Here is a 19,166-nt window from a genome sequence, read left to right as displayed (position 1 = left end):
TATTAATAAAAAAGCTAAAATGCTAAATAGCCTCTTATAAGAATAGAAGTAAAAAGATTTTTTTTATTAGTAATATATTAAAAGATAAATATTATAATAAAAAATAAAAAACTAATAAAAGAACTTATAAAAAGATAAGAAATATATTAAAAATAATTTATTAGTATTTAAGAGTTTTTAATAATTTAAAAAAATATATATTAAATAATAATATATTAGTTATATAGATAATTAATATATATTTATTTTTAGCTAATTACTTTATAATATATTATTATAATTACTATTACTTTTTAATTAAAGAATTTAATAATGTATAATAGTTATACTTCTTATAACTTAAAAAGGGGTATAAAATTAAAATAATAAAAGGTTTAATAATATATAGCTAAAACCTTAATAAGTCCTTAGGAGATAAGGGATGTATATAGAACTTTCCCTCTTAATAAAGATAAAAAAAAAAGGAGGGACAATAACAACAAGGGCTTTTCAACAAGGACAGCATCCCGCATAAGCATCTCACTTAACCCCTTACTTTGCCTGGGTTTCACCACTTGAACTATTGTAAAACCCGAGAAGCAGGCTCTGGTGGGGTTTAGTAAACTTTGCTCTTCTATTCCGAATCGTCGTTTAGCAATGGAGCAATTAATAATCGAGAACTTTGCTTTCCTCGTGAATGAGTTGCATTGGCACACGTAGCATGGTTTCTTGCTTATGGTCGAGCGATCCGCTACTCCAGCGAACCAAGCACATTGGTATGAGTCATCGAACCCATGTGAAACACTAAGTTGAAAATGTGCTGTCTCGCTAGGTAGTTGGTTGCTTCAATGCAGGACATGAGAAGTTGGTAGGAGGGGACCAGAGCGTCTCGCTCGCTAACCACGTAGGCGGATAACGCAACTGTTATGTCTCAGAACGTTTGCTGCGTTTGCCACTTGGTGGGTCTCCCACGTACGATTTACTGTTTTGGTGCTTGTGCTGGTGTGTCCCCCACCTCACTTCGCGGGGTTGCGTGAGATATTGGTCTGCCTCCTGCAGATGACCAATAAGAGTGAACTTCTTCTGGTACAAAATTACAAACCCCGCCAAATAACGACTTGATTCTTGAATTTTACAAACGTATAAAAGGAAAACTTAAATCGAGCATAACCCTATCGTCTCAGGCACTCTTGATATCCAGATCATCACCTGGTTAATGAGTTGGCATTATCAAGACATTCAAGACGTAGACGAGTCCACGACTTTCGAACAAGTTGTGGGCTCGTCTCAACCTAGCCTGAGTCTGTCACTACCCCATGCAACACAAGGCCTTCAGTAATTTAACTGATAACCAGAATTATAGTATCTCTAGGCGATGTTACTTACAGTTTATCTGGAAACGATGTCGATGAGGAGTTCTTAGCAACCTTAATTCTACCGCAAGAGGAACACACCTTTGGAGCTTTTGATATATTCCAAAACAACTCATATCCTTATGATCTGTCGCATCTTCTGAACATAGACCTGATTTAAATCGACGATTTGCTCTTAGAGGTTCCCGAGCTGGGCATTCCGGATGAAACCGGGCCTCGTCAGTTAACATCGGAAAGGCTACAACTACAGCATGGACCACTTCTTGATCCGCAGATGAACACTTCCACCATTCTGTAGAATGAGTCATCTTCGCAGATCAGTACATCTGGATTCATTCCACAGAACACCTTTACTGATCAATACTGGGGAAATTGTTTACCTTCGCACCTCAGTCTCACCGAAGCTCACGATGAGATTATGCTAGGGGAAGCAATTGGCAAAGAATATGACGAATGGCGACTTTTATATCCTGGAAAGGATGCCTTTGTTGTCAATGGCTTGTTCTATTGCAATCGTCAAGAATGTCTGTCGTCTTTCCAAACGTCTAGAGACAGGAAGTTAGTACCTCTTCATTTTACATACTATGAAGATAAACATACTGATGAATAACAGTGCACATATCAGGGAGCAAGAGAAACCCGTCATCTGTCCTTCCTGCGATAAGCGAATGGCGTATCAATCTGACATGAAAAAGCACGCCCAAACCCATCTAAAGGCTGAGCTGCGCCAGCGTTTTCCTTGTCCCATTTGCAGGCAATCATTTACGAAACACGTCAATATGATAAGGCATAAGAAGAAACAGCATTACGGTGTTATTCTTGCGGCTTGATACTATATTAATCTCTTCAATTATATGCCAGGACTTCAATATCGATCAACACCCTTTCACGCTATATTTCCATATCATTTAGTCTCGTAAACCTGTAGTTGCTTACTCGGGCCTGATTTTACTGTCGTAAATCCCTAGGTTCCATGGAATTAACCATCATTCCTAATACTATCAGGAATCTACTTATATAAAGTAGTTCTTTTGACATGCAACACGGCCTCTTGCTTTTTCTCATGGGAGTACCGCTAGAGGGGATGAAGGGCTAGGTCATAGCCCACTACCGTCAGCGCTTTCAACAATCAGGTCTTACATATTGCATCTACAGTCTACCAAGGTCCCAAGTGTAGCTACCTTTTTGCCCGCACCATACTGCCGGGAATGCTTTTAAGGAGTACCTTACATTACCTCGGGAGTGCCTGAACCAATACTTACTAAACTTCTTGGCATGGATACATACGGACTTCGAACGGTAGAGAACGTTTGTTCCTTTAGATCAATTTTGTCTTGTATTGGAAAGCGTTCACCCATATAGTATCCTTTGGTACGAACTGAAAGGTTCATGCGGTTGCGGTAATACTAGTTCCGCTTACCTGTGTAGGCTCTTGATTGCTGGTCTTGAAATAGAATCCATCATTGTGAGCCGAGCGGTTATAAACTCCAGATCCTGGCCTGATATTTCTCCAGCTAGCAAGACACTCCCAACAAAATTCATGGTGACACAGGCTGCCTGTAATTGACGTTAACAACTATAGTTGAGCGGTCTGAGGCCACAGTGTAGACTCACATGTCATGTGGAAGCAACCATTGCCTTTTTGCACTTTAATATTACATTCAGGGCACGGCTTAGTATTGTTCGTGATCCACCCTTGAGTCTGTTGAAACTCTGGATCTCCTGTTTCCTTCAGACTGTCATATTGTTCGCATGACAATCCCTCGTGCCACTTCACTTGGTGAGTAAAACACATTTCAAATTCGCAGTCAGCGCAAACGACATGGCTGTTCAAGAGTAAGTCATGTATCTGACCGCTGGAGCATTTCTCGGATAAACACCACATGAAAGATGGCATTTGGCTCAAGGCTTTGAGTTTCAAGTACTCGTCGTATCTGCTCGTCGTGTCAGCAGCTTTCCTATCCATAATTTGGGACGAAAAAAGAAAGTTTACTTGAGAAACGTCTCTTCTTGTGCATATATTTTCAATTCTTCATACGTAAGCAGGCGTTCACAGCCCGCGGATGGACAAGTGATATTGTCGCATGCGCTTCTTCCGAATTGCTCCAGTTGGACTTCGATGTGTCGTCGTAAGCAAGGCGTGCAGAAGTCGATTGCATGGTTGCACTTTGTGCCCAATTTCTGAGGGAATAATAAGACCCTCCATTTCCAGTCGCCGTCGAACTCTGCACAGACTTTCGTCCACTGCTCGATAGAACCATAGGAGACGTCACAGATAGACTCAGTGCAAATTACGCAATGAGTCGGTTCCTTTTCAGCGCGCAGAAACCGAGTGAAAACAGGAATCGATAACGTTTCTCCATCATGTTCGACATTATAGATTTGAACAAACTTGGAGTTTGCCTGTAGTGGGGAGCCAGTTTTAGTGTGGTGCAGGTCCCAATAGCCCATGTCAAACGGCCACCGCATGAAACCATTGGCCATCATCTTCCGATGCATGCGTGCTGCAACCTTTCGGGCACTAGTTGTCGGTTCTGGTTTGATATTGTTTAGAATCTTCATCAGGTGTAAAGCCGTGTCATAGCTGTGGAGTACTGGTCATCTTACTGATTCAACAAAAGTTTTTCCAACTTACATCTTCATCTTTGTAATCTTGAGCCAGTCGTCGTTCATCATTTGTAGCAACTGTATCAGCCGTTGGCGATTGTCCATGGGAATTCTGTCACAGTGACTTCCACAAGGACAAAATATGGAGATCGTTGACCCTTGAGTCGTCCACCATGTCTCCTGGAGCAGCTCTAAGGAGTATGAAATTGAGTTGAGATAGCATGCTGAGCAGACTGCTTTGTCGCATGAAATCGTTGGGCCGGTTTTAATGAATTCATTAACAGGTGCGGCCCCGTCAACGCTAGCAGTTTGTCTGAACTTGGCTTTTCTGCACACACAGCAAGTAACGAGTGTTATAGACTGCAATGCTTCTATACCGAACCACTCATCAAAGGTGGAAAATAGTATTTGAGCTTCATGGGTGCTCAGCAAAGTGTCAAGTGTGCGTCTTAAATTTGTACCCCGACGACTGTCCAAAGATATCAAAGAAACACAAAGGCCCTTCCCGCTCGAAGGCTGAGAAGCCTTGTTAAGGATCTCCAACATCTTTATGACGATAATAGCTCTGGGTGTAGTCTCAGGTAGCAGGTTAAGCTCGGAGACTTTACCTTGGAGCTCATCGATAGTGTGCGACATGATCATCTTATCGTTAAGAACGGTTTCCAATTCATGGTTCAAAGAAGCAGCTTTCAACGTCAGAGAGACGGACTCTTTCATTCTCTCGCCAAGCTTAGACATTAGCCAATTGTTTCCATCAATCAATTTCCTCACAGTATCCTGCAAGGTTTGGACCTGCTCTCCTTGTTGCAAAAGATTGTGTAGTTCATTATTCTGGTTGGCCAGTTTCTCACAACATTCCAATTTTGCCGGAGCAGTCGAAGCTGGAAAAGGCGGCTGCGCTTGGTGTTGTTTGGACTGCTTTTGGATCTAATCTTTTAGATGAGCTTCGAGAGTAGGCTGTGGCTCCAGGGAGGACTCCGATTGAATGCGTCGTAGATGCCTCAATATTTTATCTAGAAGTAATTATATCTATACTACTAGCTTAGTAATTAAATAAGTTTAGTGGCTTGACTTCTTATTAGCTTAAAGTCTTATATAAACCTATGCTTCTTAAGTCTGCCTTATAAACAGTTAGAAGACTGCCTACTTATCGTATAAGAGCTAATTAACTAGGAAATATAAAGTAGAAATGCTAGACCTTAAAGTATTCTAGTTTTATAGTAATAAGCTAGCCTAGGTCTGTAATAATAAATATAATAGGAATATAATTAGCGCCCTTATAATACTTTAAGGTTTTACTAGCCTAAATTATATATTTAGTCGTAACTTAAAGGATATAAGAGGCCTAAAAATAATATAGAATGTTATACAAGCGTTGCTAGATCATATAGGTAAGAACTTAAAGGATTTGCAGATTGCAGTATTAGGAAAGTAAGTGCTTTAGTTTATACTATCCTTTAATATTCTATAGCTATAAGAGTATCTGTAATTTCTAAGTCAAGTAATATAAAAGTGCCTAGAAAGCTATAAAAAATAAAAGGAAGATAAAAGTAAGTCTTATCTTAAAAGCTTTTTTATAAGTATAAAACTGCATATTAAACTCTTTAAATTCCTTAGCTAATTTAGAACCTTTTATCCTTAGTAGATAAATATAACTTTAAACTTAATATCTTAAACTCTAATATAAAATATAAGTATAAGTATTCCCCTCTATTAAACTATATAACTAATATAAAAATAAATTACTAACTTAGTAATTAGTAACTGCAAAATATTAATTAAGGCAATTACTAACCTAGAATAAGTAGAGATTAATATAATATTCTTATAAAGGGCTAAAGATAGAAAAATAATAAAATCTAAAGTATAATACTAACTTTAATACTTTCTTAGGGACTAGCTTTCTTACTGTAAAGTAACTCTAGGTATTATTATAGTTTCTAAAAGATAGCCTAATTTATTCCTAGATCTTAAGATTACTATAATACTATCTGGTTTATGCCTTTTAAACCTAATCTCAAGATCCGATCTTATAAGCTTAATTATTATATAGTATATAATTACAGAAGATTAAAGCCTAGACTTACAGCTTCTATAAGCAGCTAATAACCTAAAATAGATCAGAATTAACAATATTATTCAGGCTTCTTAACTTTCTAGAAACTTTAAACCTTTATTATATATAGAAGTTCTAGTATATAAATACCTCTTAAAAAGCAGATAGATATCTCTAAAATGCTACTAGGATTATTAGAATTATATTAGCAGTAATAAGCCTATATATTAACTATATTACTACTACCCTAAGGCCCTCCAGGGCAACAAGCCAGTTGTTCGCTTATCTTATAATAACTTATATTAAAATTGGCGACTTCTTAAATATTATAATAATAAGAGCCTTAGTATAGCTCTAGATAAGCTTCTAAGCAAGCTTGCATAGAGGCTAAGGATAGATATAGTAGAAATGCTAAAAAAGAAGAACATTAGGTAGAAAATAAGAGACTTAAATACCTATTTATCTTTTTAAAAGCTTTTGCAAATTAATAACCATAGCTTAGTATCTATTAACAGTCCTAATTGAGAATTAACTGCTTTAATAGACCTGTAAGATAAAAGCATAGTATAACTGGAAAGCGCAATTGGTGCTATGAATTTGGGAGATTGCGATTCTAAGCTGCCTTTCTGCCACGATAACCCCGAATACTGATCAACGGTTTTATTCCTTTATATGTATAAAATAATGTAAAATTAACTTAATACCTTAGCAATAATTAACCCTATTACGTCTAAAGCAGGCCAGTAAAGCCAAACCTATAAGAGTTACTTTAATTAGTGTCTTTTAGGTTATATAATAATTAGGGACAGAAAAGTGGGATAGTATGTAATTAGTTAGCTGCTAACTCTGCCTTAGCTAGTTCATACTTTCAGAGTCCTAATTGTCCTTTTTATATTTGGGAACCTAATTAGTATTATTATTAAGCTCTATATTACTAGCTAGTAATTCTATATATATATTATTATCCTAAATATTAATAGCAGCTTGCCTTATTTTATATACCTATTAAGACTTAGGGCTAAATTCTATATATATTATCTTCTAGTATCTTTTTTAAAAGCTTATATATACTCCTAAGACTTTATATATATAAAATAAAGCCAAAAGGCCATACTAGGTTTATTAAGTCTATACTTAAAATTATCCTATAAGGCAGGAAATAAGTTAATATACTTTATAAATAGATAAGTAATATAATTCTAAGAGCTTAATAGGTATTTATTAATAAAGTTATTTATTTTAAGTTAGTAATATTTAATAATACTTAAACTTAAAAATCTTTTATTAATATACTTTACTAGCTTATAAAGAAACTTCTTATCCTATATATAACTATTACTTATAAGCTTTTTAAGCTAGAAGTTATATATACTATTAAGAGATATATTTAGGTAATAGACTAAGACTTTAGATATGCTATAGATATTAAAAACTCTTTTAGGAATAGTATTTAACTTAAGAACAATACAGAGAGAGATATTACTATCTTTAATAGAAGCTATAGTAGTATTACCTAGACTTCTAATATTAATAATATAAAGGTAATTAGTTAGAGGTATTAAAAGCTATAAGTTATTTAACTTATCTTACTTAATAAATAATATATCTAGGTAAATTAAGGGTAGTTTAATTAGGAGCCTATTAAGATCTTAAAGTAGTATTTTAAGCTAATAGACTAATTAAATAAGTATAGCCGAAAGCCTATCCTGCTAAGTTAATTTATTAACTAACTTAGAGGAGTAATGCTAGTCTATAGTAAATAAGCGATATAATTTTAATGTAAATAACGCAGTAGCATAAAAGTAATCTATAAGTAAGAATTGCTAAATACAACCAACTTCTGTTATTAGAGCTCGACGATGTAATACTGTTCCCTTCTCCTTTTTCTTCTAAATCTTAGTTGATGCCGTGGGCCAAGCCTGATCAGCTTGGGTAGGCCTCCGGCATCTGCGACATTATGCATCAGTGCCCAACAGCCCAGATTATGTCAGCGCAACAATAGAGCAGAAGTCTAGCATATTCTCTAATTAGTCTAATATTAGAACTACAGGAGTCTGGCTGTTATAAAAATGATTCAGTATGTGACATCGGTCTGCATATTAAAGCTTTAAATAGGTTTTGCATAAAGCATCCTAACTAACGTGTCTTACCCTACTTATCTGTAAAAGATAGGCATATAGCCTGTATTGCTTTAGCTAAGTTATAAAAATTATCTAATATAATACTATATTTCGCGATTTTGTTTTATATAAGTATTAGGCATTTATAAATATTAATAAGATCTTGTATATTTAGTCCTCTAGTAGTTATAAACTAATATTATTATTTAGGCAGTAGGTAGTTAGGTTATAAAACCTACAGGGAGTAGGCATCAGTAATATAATATATTTCTACGAATAATTCTTAAGTAGGATAACAGTCTTAGCCACTACTATTTGGACCTATATATCTCGTAAGGCAGAGACTCTTATTAGTTAGTCTTAGCAGATATGTAAGGGATTGCTATATTTAGAATCCGTTCTGTCTAGGAGAGTATAGTATAGGCAAAGTCTAATCTTCTTATTAAAGCTGTCTAGTTTCCAATAATAATCTTCCCTATATCCTGGGGGTTCATGCTTATATGCATACTGGCACTGAGTACTTCGCTCCTCGGGAACCGGATCTGGCATCTTCTCCGCTTTCTCGAGTGCCTTTGAGATAGAGGTGTGGAATAAATTTGCTGGCCAAAGGCTCTTTGTTTCCAACAACTCGGCGTAGATGCTAAGTTGCCCAAGACAGGTAGTAGAAAGTATCAGAAGCATATCATTCGCGATATTACAAATCGACTGGCAGAGAAAAGAGGCAAGACAAATAGTTAAATACAGGTGTTTGTTATTAATTTAATTATTAGAAGACTTTTACTATATTGCTTCCTGGTTCATGTACCTCTACCTTTACAAGAACCGCTTTTGCACACATCTGCGTTCGAGGCGCGCCGCATTGAGCAAGACAAAAACTCTTTTTGCCCGATCTTAAACTTGGTGCCATTACGGTAAGCCGTTACACTGACATTCCCATGACTGGGGCATTTAAAGCCATCTGAATTTTGCTATTTCTCCAAGCACACTTCTATTTCATGTCGTCCAGATGAGGAGCTGTGACGCCCAAATCTGGTACCCCCGATGAAACAGGGCTGTGTCGGGTTAATAATCTTGCACTGCCGGCGGGGCGTTTCAAAACCTATAAGATGCCCCTTGCAACCAACTCAATCCTCGCTGCAGCTGATTAACACCCGTTTTCTTCGCTCTTACGATCCCATCCGAGGTATCTTTTACCACCTTACACTTCATTCATTGTGATACCCAACAAATGCGCTAATGTCCGACGATGCATCACGCGATAAGCCAATCACTACATGGTTCAGGTTCAAGCTTCCAGAAGACATTTTACTTGATCAGTCCTTATTTCATGCTCTGCATCCAACTAGGGAACAGTGGACACATGCTCGTCTCTGCACATCGCTCTTTCATGACATTTACTTACCTCTGCCAGGCCTGCTATGGAAGGATCAAGGAATCTCCACAAGACTGTGTACTTCTAGTCAATTGGGATCGCACCAGATCCTGGTCGGAGTTCTCGCAGTCAGGTTGCTATGCAGAGTTGCTCGCCAGCCTTGGCTCTCATTCAGATATGCCAGTAGTGACTGAGATCATCGACTTCTCCAGAGACTACGTCACTATTGCTTTGTCGTCTCATACGGAATTGAAGACAGTTTATTTCCCAGCTTCAGTCTTGTCAGAAACGCGCAGTGCTGTATGGGACAGCGTCCGTCATCTGGGGACTACAGTTTCCTACGGCAAAAAGTTCCAACATAGGTACCCGTACATATCAACCCCGAGCTTGGGTTGGATTGAGGGGAGTGTAAAGTGGGAGGGGCAGGATGCTGTTGCATGTGTCTGGGTTCATAAATGGAAGAATCAGGAAGCTGAGGAGAAATTCAAAACCACTGAGCGGTACCCGCACACGAAGGATGGTGAGTTCATAAGACCTCTCACTCTTGAGCTCTTTGAGCAAGGTCTGAGGGATTTGGGCGCTTTGGGTTGGGAAGAATGCCATGTAAACTTTGAGACGAAATGCTACATCCCGTAGTTAATGCGATAATGCAATACTATATTTAAGAACCCTGAGTCTTTATTGAAGTGTTGTGATAAGTATTGCTATCTCGTACTACACAGGTCGAACAAACTCAAGCCGCCATCAGCCTCTTTCGATGGCCAGGCGCTTCTGACCTTCCATTGTGTTCCTCCTTGGGGCCTTCCTTCTTTTTCAGCTCGGACCTTGTACTTGCGAAGGTAAGATGCTCATTCCTCCGCCCCAAAACGCAACAAAGAGCATATTGTGTATAGGATTCAGGATTCGACAATGCCTCCTCTGTGCTGATAATGTCTTGATTCTCGTCGCTAGTGTCCTCGCCCTCCTTCTTTCTTGGTTTCGCAATGTACTTAAGGTCATCTGATAAGAGGCATTATACAGGATTCTTTATCTGCTCATTGTCAGACTTACAGCTTTTGTCGTGTTCCTCAGTATTCGCATTTCCTAGGACGACGTGGAAGAGTTCGTGGAATAATGTCAGAGACTGGGCTCTATAATCCACGATACTTTTACCCGCCTTCTGGATCTTGCTAAGACGCAGATATTCATTTGGATATAGCACCTTCATGTTTTGAACACAGATGGTGACTGTTGCCCACGTCTGTCCCTCATGAGTAGCCGCAAAGTTCTGAGGACTGCCTTCGAACTTCTTCGAGCAATAGTCACCGGCCTCGTCTACAAAGTACTCTCTAAGGCCCGAGGACCAAAATGGTAATTCTGAACCAAAGTTAGTTCAACAGATCGTGAGAAGAAGGCGACATCGTAGGCACTTAGCTACACACCTTCTGGCTGGTCTGCTTCATCCGGACCTGGACTTGGTTCATCAACCACGGTTCGCACCTTCTTAGCATCCTCATTTGGAAACTTCTCGCCAGTTTCTTTGTCATATGCCACGTCATCCCAGTCCATTTCTAGTTACAGATCAAGTTATTAAAACACTGACGTGTCAGGGACAACAGACAAAACACTTACACTCCAACCACTTGCTCGAGCAGAATAACCAGGGTTTACCGTTTGGGAGTTTTAAATCGCCATCAATAAACCTCTTGACCAACTGTAACCTAGCTATTTGAACGGTTCAGCAAATGACCACCTTGGATGATATGTGATTGGGAGGATTGAGGACATACTGCGAGCTGTGGCTCTGTACTCGGCGTCCGCGGGAGGGGGATCAAGCGCAAAGAAGGTGTATACATATTCAACTCCATCAACACTATCATCTTGTGTGTACAAAAGGGCAGCGTCGACGAGCTTTCTGGCATTTGTCCACCATTTATTAAGTTTGCCCTTGTGAGCACTGCACCCGCCGACCCCAACGCCGCCTTGTTTAATGTTGAAGACTGAATCAATTGATCCGAGGGCGGATTGAGCCAGAAGTATAAGTAACAAAGCTCTACAGGCAAAGAACACTGGATGTTGAAGCCAGGACATGACGGGAGATGGAGAAGGGTTATATGAAAAGGCGAAAGACTGGCTGACAGGCGCTGAAATGCAAAGCAAGAGTGTTTGAGCTTAGCAGGTCAGATGATGGAAGAATATTTGAGCAGATACACGAGGTCGACGAGTCCAAGTTTATATATATACACTGGGGCTAAATGTTGATAATATGGTACTGGAACACGAGAGATTGAAGTTCTGCTAAAGTGCTGACATTCGTAGGAATCCAGCATCATACTCTTACCTGTAGGACTACATACCAAACAGCGACAATGTAAGCGAAGGCATTCCTCCATGTTGTTCTGGCGTGTTGGTCCCAGAGGTCTGAGCACCAACGTGAACAAGGATTTGAAGGTGGTGTATGCCGTGTCGAATGATCATTGTCTTCTTCGTCTAAGCGCCTGCATTAACTGGTATCACTGAGCACATAAAGTTATGACAGGGGTTGTGGGGGCCAACAACGCCGAGCCACATTGGCTAGAATTGACCCAACAGGTGATGCAATCATAGAACGCACCAGCAGTGCTACTGTATGTTGGTTATTGAGGCTGTTGGTCCTCAAAATAATCCATTTGAAACAATCCTTTCTGCAGCTCAGCCTCTGCCTGTTACCCAAATGTCGAGAGTATATTACATGACTCACTTAAAACGAGAAATAATCCCTAAGCCTCATGATGTTGCCGCTTACCTGAGGCAGCTATTGGCCAGTTCGTCACACCACATTTGCTAAAGCCAACATCATAACACAGCATTTCTGTATCAACAAATATTAATACCGCATTTGATGTTTGTCCTAACAGCGAATCGGGTCTCATTAATTCCATAATGAAGACATTGGCGCCTTACAGTCTAGTCTACATGCCCTGACGGATCTTGTTTGTGTACCGGCAATTGTCGTCTTCTGCAGCAAGACGAAAGCTGCTGTCCTGCAGGGGACGGATGGCTAGAGCATACTTGTGGCCCAAGTAAGTTTGGCTACCTTGTCCTTGATGTTTGCTTACAGTGTCCCAGATAAAACATGTTGCCGTGAGGGCTGCTGTCGAGAAGGCTGGACATGTGGCGCCAATGGGATGTGTGGACCTCCGATTCCATCTATTTCCAACCCAACCACTATCATCACTCTCAATAAGCCTGAACTGTCTTCGCCTACGATGGATCAAGATATCTCCGCCCAGTTGCCCACAAGCCCCAGACCCCTTCCCATCACAAACACTCCAGAGCGATGGCTGTCAAAAGAGACAAAGCTGTCCTCGATATCATCCTGTGTGTTCGTCACAGCAGGACCTCCAGTCCTGACATTGCCAAGTGACCGAGCCACTACTGTCTCAACCTCTGATGAGGCAAGATCTGGTACCGACTCGTTATCAGCACCCCAAACAGGCAACTGACGACTGACAATCCTGAGGAGTCAACTGATCCAAGCACCCATGTCCCCAACGGGAAGATCACTTTGTCAGACACCCGCAACGTCCCCATTCCGTCCCATCCCACCTCCATCGTCACCTTGCCTGGAGGTCTGGTGACTACCGTCTCTTCCGCCAAGTCTGTCCAACCAGGAACAGATCTCTCCGAGACAGTCCCTGGGGCATCGACTAACCTCCCCGGAGACGACGAAAAGACTGTGACTGCAACAGGCAACGCCAGTACTAACGGCGATGTTTCCACAAACCCTACTTCGGATGGAACCCTGCCAGTTACTAACACTCCTACGCCTGTACTTATTCCCAGTGGCGGGGTCTCAACTACAGCGCTCACTGGAACAGACAATCCCGCCACAATGATACTCACGTCCGAGGCTTTGGATGCACCTTCCCCACCTGGAGACACGACAGATACTGTAGCTCTTAGCCAAGAGCCCAGTTCTGTGCCGTCTGATGCGCCAACTACAGGAGTCCCCGTCTCAAATACTAAGCAGACAAGTCATAGAGAGACCACCAGGCCAGGAGGCCCCCCTGTTACTTCTCCAGCCACCAAGGAACGAGCCACGACTGCTCCTGGGTCAACTGCTAATTTCATATCCACCTTGTCTGATGGTCAGATTACGACTCTGCCTAAGCATAGCAATAGTGATGCCACAAAGGCTCCAGAGTCCACGGAAACAGACGGTGTCGTTCCAGTTATTATCCCAATCACAACACCGGTACCTGATCGAGAGAGAAGTGATGGTGGTATCAAGATTCCTTGCGACATGTGGTTCTTCAATCTATGCCTCGCCCCTATTGGAGGGTGGCGCTTCGTCCTTCCTCCTGGGACTCATCCACCGTACGTACAAAGCACCTGTACCATGAGTGATGCTGCTGTGAAACGAAACTGACATCTCTAGTGGACCCCCTCCGATTATCAAGATCGACCCCACAGCACCTATCAAGGTAGATATTACAGGCTCTATACCGTGGCCTGGATTTACGTATGTACATGCAACTAGCTCTTGTTTGCTGGAACCCAATACTGACTTCCATCTCTTAGTATTGACCCTGCCGGCAACCCAACATTCTCCAGCAAGCCTGACGACTGCAAGACTGAGACAGCTGAGATGTGCATCACCACTACTTCTTACGGAGTTTCGGTTGATGGGACTATTACATCTACAACATCTGAGAGTACTTTTTCCACTTGCGGCACAATTTACGGCTGTGATGTAGAAGCCGAAGATACTTCAAGAACCATCTCCAGAACGACTACAGTCAGCACGGAGACTCCAACTATAACAGCTATCCGGTTGACGTGGGAGAAATTGGACATCGATGAGTATACAGAAGCACAACTCGATGACATAGCAGATGCAGCACAAGCTCGGCTCGACAAGAACTTTGGCAGATCCACGTCTCCAACATCCCGAGTTACAACAACCAAAGCCACTACCGAGTCTTTCCCTACACTTACCCGAGCTCCTGACGGTTTCGCAACATCATCTGGCTTCTCTTGCGTCTCAACGACCACTCAAACGGAATGTGGAGGGTCTGGTAACCGAGAAGCCTGTGTCGAGAAGCCCAGTTGCGCTTCTTGGATTAATACAGCAGCTATTACTATGACAACGCCAGATATAACGCCGTTCTGCGACGCAGGCTACGAAACATACTCCGCGACGGCTCATGCGGCAATACCAACTCAAGGAGGTCCCTTGAAGTTCTTGATACCTGCAGCGGATGACAAGGGATCGGATTGGGACTTCATGATTAATGTGGATGATGTGAAAGAGGCCGTCAAGAGTTGGAAGGTCGGAAACGACGACGACGATAGCATTGAGAGTGGAGAAGGAGGAAAAGACCTTGAGATCAAATGGAAGGTTCCTGATGGTTCCAGTAAGATTTATGTGTTCCCATACGTCCAGGCGGTGCTAATATCTACAGATGGTAGCTATGTTGAGCTTCAACTCAAATCCTCAGGCTTTGATGAGAAGAGGGTTACCTTTACGGCGAAGGGTGGCATTGTGAGTATTCTAACTCTTTCATAAAGAAGCTTTCTGACAGATATGACAGCTTGCTTGTATGCCCAACTGCAAAGACGATGCAACGACGACAACAGATGCCGATGGCATGGTTTGCACACACTACCCCTGCCATTCACCAAACTGTGAGCAAGGTCCTGCCCCCGAGCCCCAAGCTGCTTGCGAGCTAGTCGAGGACGGACTGGCCGTTCCCCTCTTCTATATAGTTACCATTGTCGCAAATGGGTACAGTTGGATAGACGATGATGGTAAGAAACTGAAGAATGAGGAAGGGGGTTGCGGAGCAATGACTGATTGGCATTCGAGTGCGATTGAAGTCGAGACAGGAGATGGTTGGACGGCTCGGCATAGGTTCACCTTTACCTTGCCGATAACTATTAAAGCGGGCTGTGTAGAGAGGGCGATTGCAAGTGCAGGAGGCCCCTCGGGCATTCAGTGTGACAATAAGGAGGGTGATTTATGGTAAGAGCTTTAGGTATTAATTACACTATACTATACAAGCTATGACTGTAGATATGGTATCGACAATCGAGCTATATTCTTAAATTGGAAGAGTTTAAAGGAAGCAAGAGTTTAAACTGTAAGATAACCTACTACTTCCCATAGGATGAATTGCAATTACATACTGGATTATCTGTCTGAACTGTCTCTGTCTTTGGCCGAGAACAGGATATAAGAAATATAAATGAAATAAAGGAAGAAAGTTATTCCGAAAAAAAAACCACCACCATGGTGTCATCTTGTTGTCACTTTTCCACGCCCTCTGGAAACCTTAATCTTTAACATCAATATTTAACAAGAAAGCATGGCAGATAATAAGCCGCACTTTGGAAAAATCCCCGCAGTAAGAGTCTTCTTCAAGACCAAACCACAGGCCGATTTTAAAGCTAACCAGGTATCGCAAGTGTGACTATTGTCGGAGCAAAAAGCTCAGGGTAAATCACTACCCCAGACCCTCGAAGCATAAATGCTAATAGATGAAGTGCTCCAAGGAAAGACCAATATGCATGACTTGCGCGCGGTCTGCAAGACCGTGTCGTTATAGCCAGAGGACTCCAAGAACTCCTCTTACGCGAGAGTAATTGTTCGATCCAGCCCATGGAATTATCTGGCTGACCCCTCCCTTCAGCTATCTGACAAGAGTCGAGAGACGCCTTGCAAACGTAGAGCGCCTGTTTAATCAGCTCCTCCCTGAAGTTGACATCAATGAAGCCCTGGCATCGCGGGGAGTTGAAGCTCCTGCAGACGCGTCCCAGCCGAATGCATCGCTGTCGCCACCAATAAATCTTACTTCGCCCGACAATGCTATATCACCCGACAGTCCTCATCAGCTCGGAGGTGCCATTTCGGATGCCGTGCCTGCAGAAGTCGATGGCTTCGATTGGCAGGAAGACGTGGATGAGCTGACCGATGGGATGGCGTCATTATCCGTTGAGCCGAGAGGGGCAGGATACTTGGGTAAGTCACTGAGTCCAGACATAAACACGCAGAATATTAAGTCTTTCTAGGGCCGACTGCTGGTGTCTTTTTTCTCAGATCGCTACTTTTATGGACGGGCCACTCGAGAGCCTTCATCGGCGATAGCCCTGAAGTTTCAAGGCCCTACGCTGGAATGAAGTCTTCTTCCCAGTTGTCCAACTCGGTCACGTCAAGACAAGTTATCGAGCAATTGGTAAATAGCTACTTTGAGGTCTACCACCGCAGCTATCCTTTTGTGCACGAACCCACCTTTAGAGCCCAGCTTCACGAGGTTATACAGCGACCAAAACGGCGGTCGTGGCAGATGCTGCTCTATACCATTATGGCACTAGGAGCGTGGTGTCTCAACAACAATAACACGGAACTCGATGATGAGCTGTACCATCACGCGCTATCGTTCGGAGAGGCCGAATGTTTGTTCGAAAGCGCGGATTTGACCTTTGTTCAAGCTCTCATTCTGTTCAGCAATCTAAGTCAGAAGCGCAATAAGCCTAACACGGGATCAAACTTCCTTGGACTGGCCACGCGAATGGCCCTCAGCTTGGGTCTTCATAGAGAGCTACCCGATTGGAACATTAATCTCTTGCAGCGAGAGATGCGCCGCCGCGTCTGGTGGGGGCTGTACATGTTTGACAGTGGTGCCTCGACTACCTTTGGGAGGCCAATTCTTCTTCCAGGGGAGGAGGCCATGGACGTACGACCAGTCCTTAATATTGATGATGAGGTATGCCATAACTGGTTAAAAGGTCGATGGTGTCCCGCTAATATGCGTAAAGGACCTCACGAGTGGAACAGAACTTCCACCAAAAGAGGTTAATAAACCGACACTGTACTCAGGCATGAAGTACCAGAGCGATCTACACGTCAAGTCCAATTACATCTCAAACCGCCTGCTCTCATCTTCATGTGTCTCACCAGAAGACGCTTTATCCATGGATGCAACACTGGACAAATGGTCTAACTCATTGCCGGAGTACTTAAGGCTGGATCATGATGTCCCTTCAGCTGAGCCTGCGTTCTATTTCAACAGGTCACGTCTCTGGTGGCGCTTCTGGAACCTCAAAATCATCATCTTCCGCCAGTTATTCCTCAAACGGGCAATTGGGAAGGGACATTCTAGCATAACTACACCAGTCAATGAGGTTGACGAAAGATGCATGAGCATTGCCGTACGCGCTGCTAGTGCGACGATAGCTACGATCGATCAGTATACCCGGGAGAGACAAAGGACCAGGCTCGTGACTTGGTACTCCATGTAAGTTATTCTACATGAGCATGAGCATACTCTGGGGTTAAAGTTAACGCCTCTAGCTATTTCACATTCCACGCTTCCCTGGTCATCAGCCTTGCTATCCTTAGTGACTCAGCATCACCAGACATGTCCAAGTGGCAGGAGGACGTCAACACGGTCCGTCACATCTTCCGAGATGTGTTTGTGGACAATGAGCTCGCGACTCGCTGCGCCAACATTCTCGACGTTATTTTGCCAGACCCTCTGCTGACACCGGGTGACTGGGCAAACGTCCAGCTCGATCCTATGCTCATGGACTTTTCGACGTGGCCGACAGCATCTGAAGAAGAGTTTGCCAGCGTCCTTGGCTGGCCAGATTGGGCCAACTTTTCGCAGTAAAATGGACCTCTTGGAATCATCAGTTTATGATGCGCACGTTCGGTTCGATCAAATGGGATCTTATGTATTCTCCGTTCGGTATATCGTTTTCGTCGGCCCGCTTGATCGCTGCCTTTATTGTCGTCTCGATTCCGGCTCTGAGGTGTCGTGATGCCAGGCGCTCCCTAGCTATGTCGACCGGTACATCGACAAACCACCTCGGGTACAAGTTAGCTTGGAATAAAAGTTTACGAATGACCATGAGACTGACTTATCATCTACCAACGTGGAGATGCGACTCCAGGGTTCTTGGTCCAGAAGGAGATAGTTGCCTTCGATAATAACGACTTTGGCATGTGAAGAAATCTCAATGGCATCAGGGATTGGGTCTTTTCGCGCATGGTCAAAACCCGGTGCTTTAATGATGATTTGCGGCTCGTCATCCGCCGTCACAGGTGTTTTCTTGAGCAGTACGACGAAATCTAATAAGGCAGCTGCATCGAATGTGAAAGGTGCGCCTCGTCTTCGAAATGCATGGTCAGGGTCCTCGAAGGAAGACAGAGTGGTACGAGTATAATGGAATCCATCCTGACAAATTGCGCGTTAGTGATGTAGTTGGTGCTAGTTGAGAAGTTCAGGGTGTACTAACCATTGGAAGAACTGCAACGTCGGGGATACTGTTCTTCTTCAGCTTTTTGATCAAAGCATCAGAGATGGTGGTTTTGCCCGATCCTGGTACGCCAGCTAGCGCAATCAAGATTCGCTGGGTTGGAGCTGACAGCTTCTGCCGGGTCAGGAGACGCTCGACGCGTTCAGTCAGCTTTATTGTTGTCTTGACCAATTCGTCGTCCATGGCGAGATACTTAAGTGAAAGAGGGTGTTTAAGGAAATATTATGACACTTTAACCTGATCTCTTCGGAGGAGACCGGTGCTTCTTGAATATGGGACGGTTGCACCAGTTCCCCACGGGATACAGTAATCCGGACATTTAGCTCCTTGTGACGTGATTGGATCGGACTGGAGTTGCCCGGACCCAGCGACAATGG

The 19,166-nt window shown here is 42.6% G+C and overlaps 5 protein-coding genes across 5 annotated transcripts; 2 read left to right on the top strand and 3 right to left on the bottom strand.

The window, feature by feature from the left end:
- Positions 1 to 2,928: 2,928 nt before the first annotated feature.
- On the bottom strand, positions 2,929 to 4,778 carry BKA55DRAFT_530069 (uncharacterized protein; the record flags this gene model as incomplete). Its single annotated transcript, XM_046189119.1, has 3 exons — positions 2,929 to 3,286; positions 3,346 to 3,936; positions 3,988 to 4,778. Coding segments are annotated over 3 exons (1,740 nt in total), but the record flags the coding sequence as incomplete, so codon positions are not given.
- Positions 4,779 to 9,279: 4,501 nt separating this feature from the next.
- BKA55DRAFT_586587 (uncharacterized protein) lies at positions 9,280 to 10,178 on the top strand. The gene is made up of 2 exons (XM_046194582.1): positions 9,280 to 9,497; positions 9,547 to 10,178. The coding sequence occupies exons 1-2, from the start codon at positions 9,372 to 9,374 to the stop codon at positions 10,141 to 10,143; spliced, it is 723 nt and encodes a 240-aa protein (XP_046041202.1). The 5' UTR covers positions 9,280 to 9,371; the 3' UTR covers positions 10,144 to 10,178.
- Positions 10,179 to 10,240: 62 nt separating this feature from the next.
- Positions 10,241 to 11,577, bottom strand: BKA55DRAFT_530032 (uncharacterized protein; the record flags this gene model as incomplete). Its single annotated transcript, XM_046189116.1, has 4 exons — positions 10,241 to 10,447; positions 10,526 to 10,863; positions 10,929 to 11,057; positions 11,277 to 11,577. 4 exons carry the CDS (start codon positions 11,575 to 11,577, stop codon positions 10,241 to 10,243), a joined length of 975 nt encoding a protein of 324 aa, XP_046041201.1.
- Positions 11,578 to 15,796: 4,219 nt separating this feature from the next.
- BKA55DRAFT_265088 (fungal-specific transcription factor domain-containing protein) lies at positions 15,797 to 18,150 on the top strand. The gene is made up of 7 exons (XM_046185441.1): positions 15,797 to 15,875; positions 15,937 to 15,966; positions 16,015 to 16,109; positions 16,161 to 16,489; positions 16,540 to 17,234; positions 17,287 to 17,765; positions 17,822 to 18,150. Exons 1-7 carry the CDS (start codon positions 15,837 to 15,839, stop codon positions 18,138 to 18,140), a joined length of 1,986 nt encoding a protein of 661 aa, XP_046041200.1. The 5' UTR covers positions 15,797 to 15,836; the 3' UTR covers positions 18,141 to 18,150.
- A 158-nt stretch (positions 18,151 to 18,308) lies between these two features.
- Positions 18,309 to 18,972, bottom strand: BKA55DRAFT_547066 (P-loop containing nucleoside triphosphate hydrolase protein; the record flags this gene model as incomplete). Its single annotated transcript, XM_046190987.1, has 2 exons — positions 18,309 to 18,707; positions 18,769 to 18,972. 2 exons carry the CDS (start codon positions 18,970 to 18,972, stop codon positions 18,309 to 18,311), a joined length of 603 nt encoding a protein of 200 aa, XP_046041199.1.
- Between the last annotated feature and the right edge of the window lie 194 nt (positions 18,973 to 19,166).

Source organism: Fusarium redolens (assembly GCF_020744475.1).
Source record: "Fusarium redolens strain MPI-CAGE-AT-0023 chromosome Unknown BKA55scaffold_35, whole genome shotgun sequence".
NCBI lineage: Eukaryota > Fungi > Ascomycota > Sordariomycetes > Hypocreales > Nectriaceae > Fusarium > Fusarium redolens.
The sequence above is the reverse complement of the archived record's forward strand: the minus strand, read 5'-3'. Positions and strand labels throughout refer to the sequence as shown.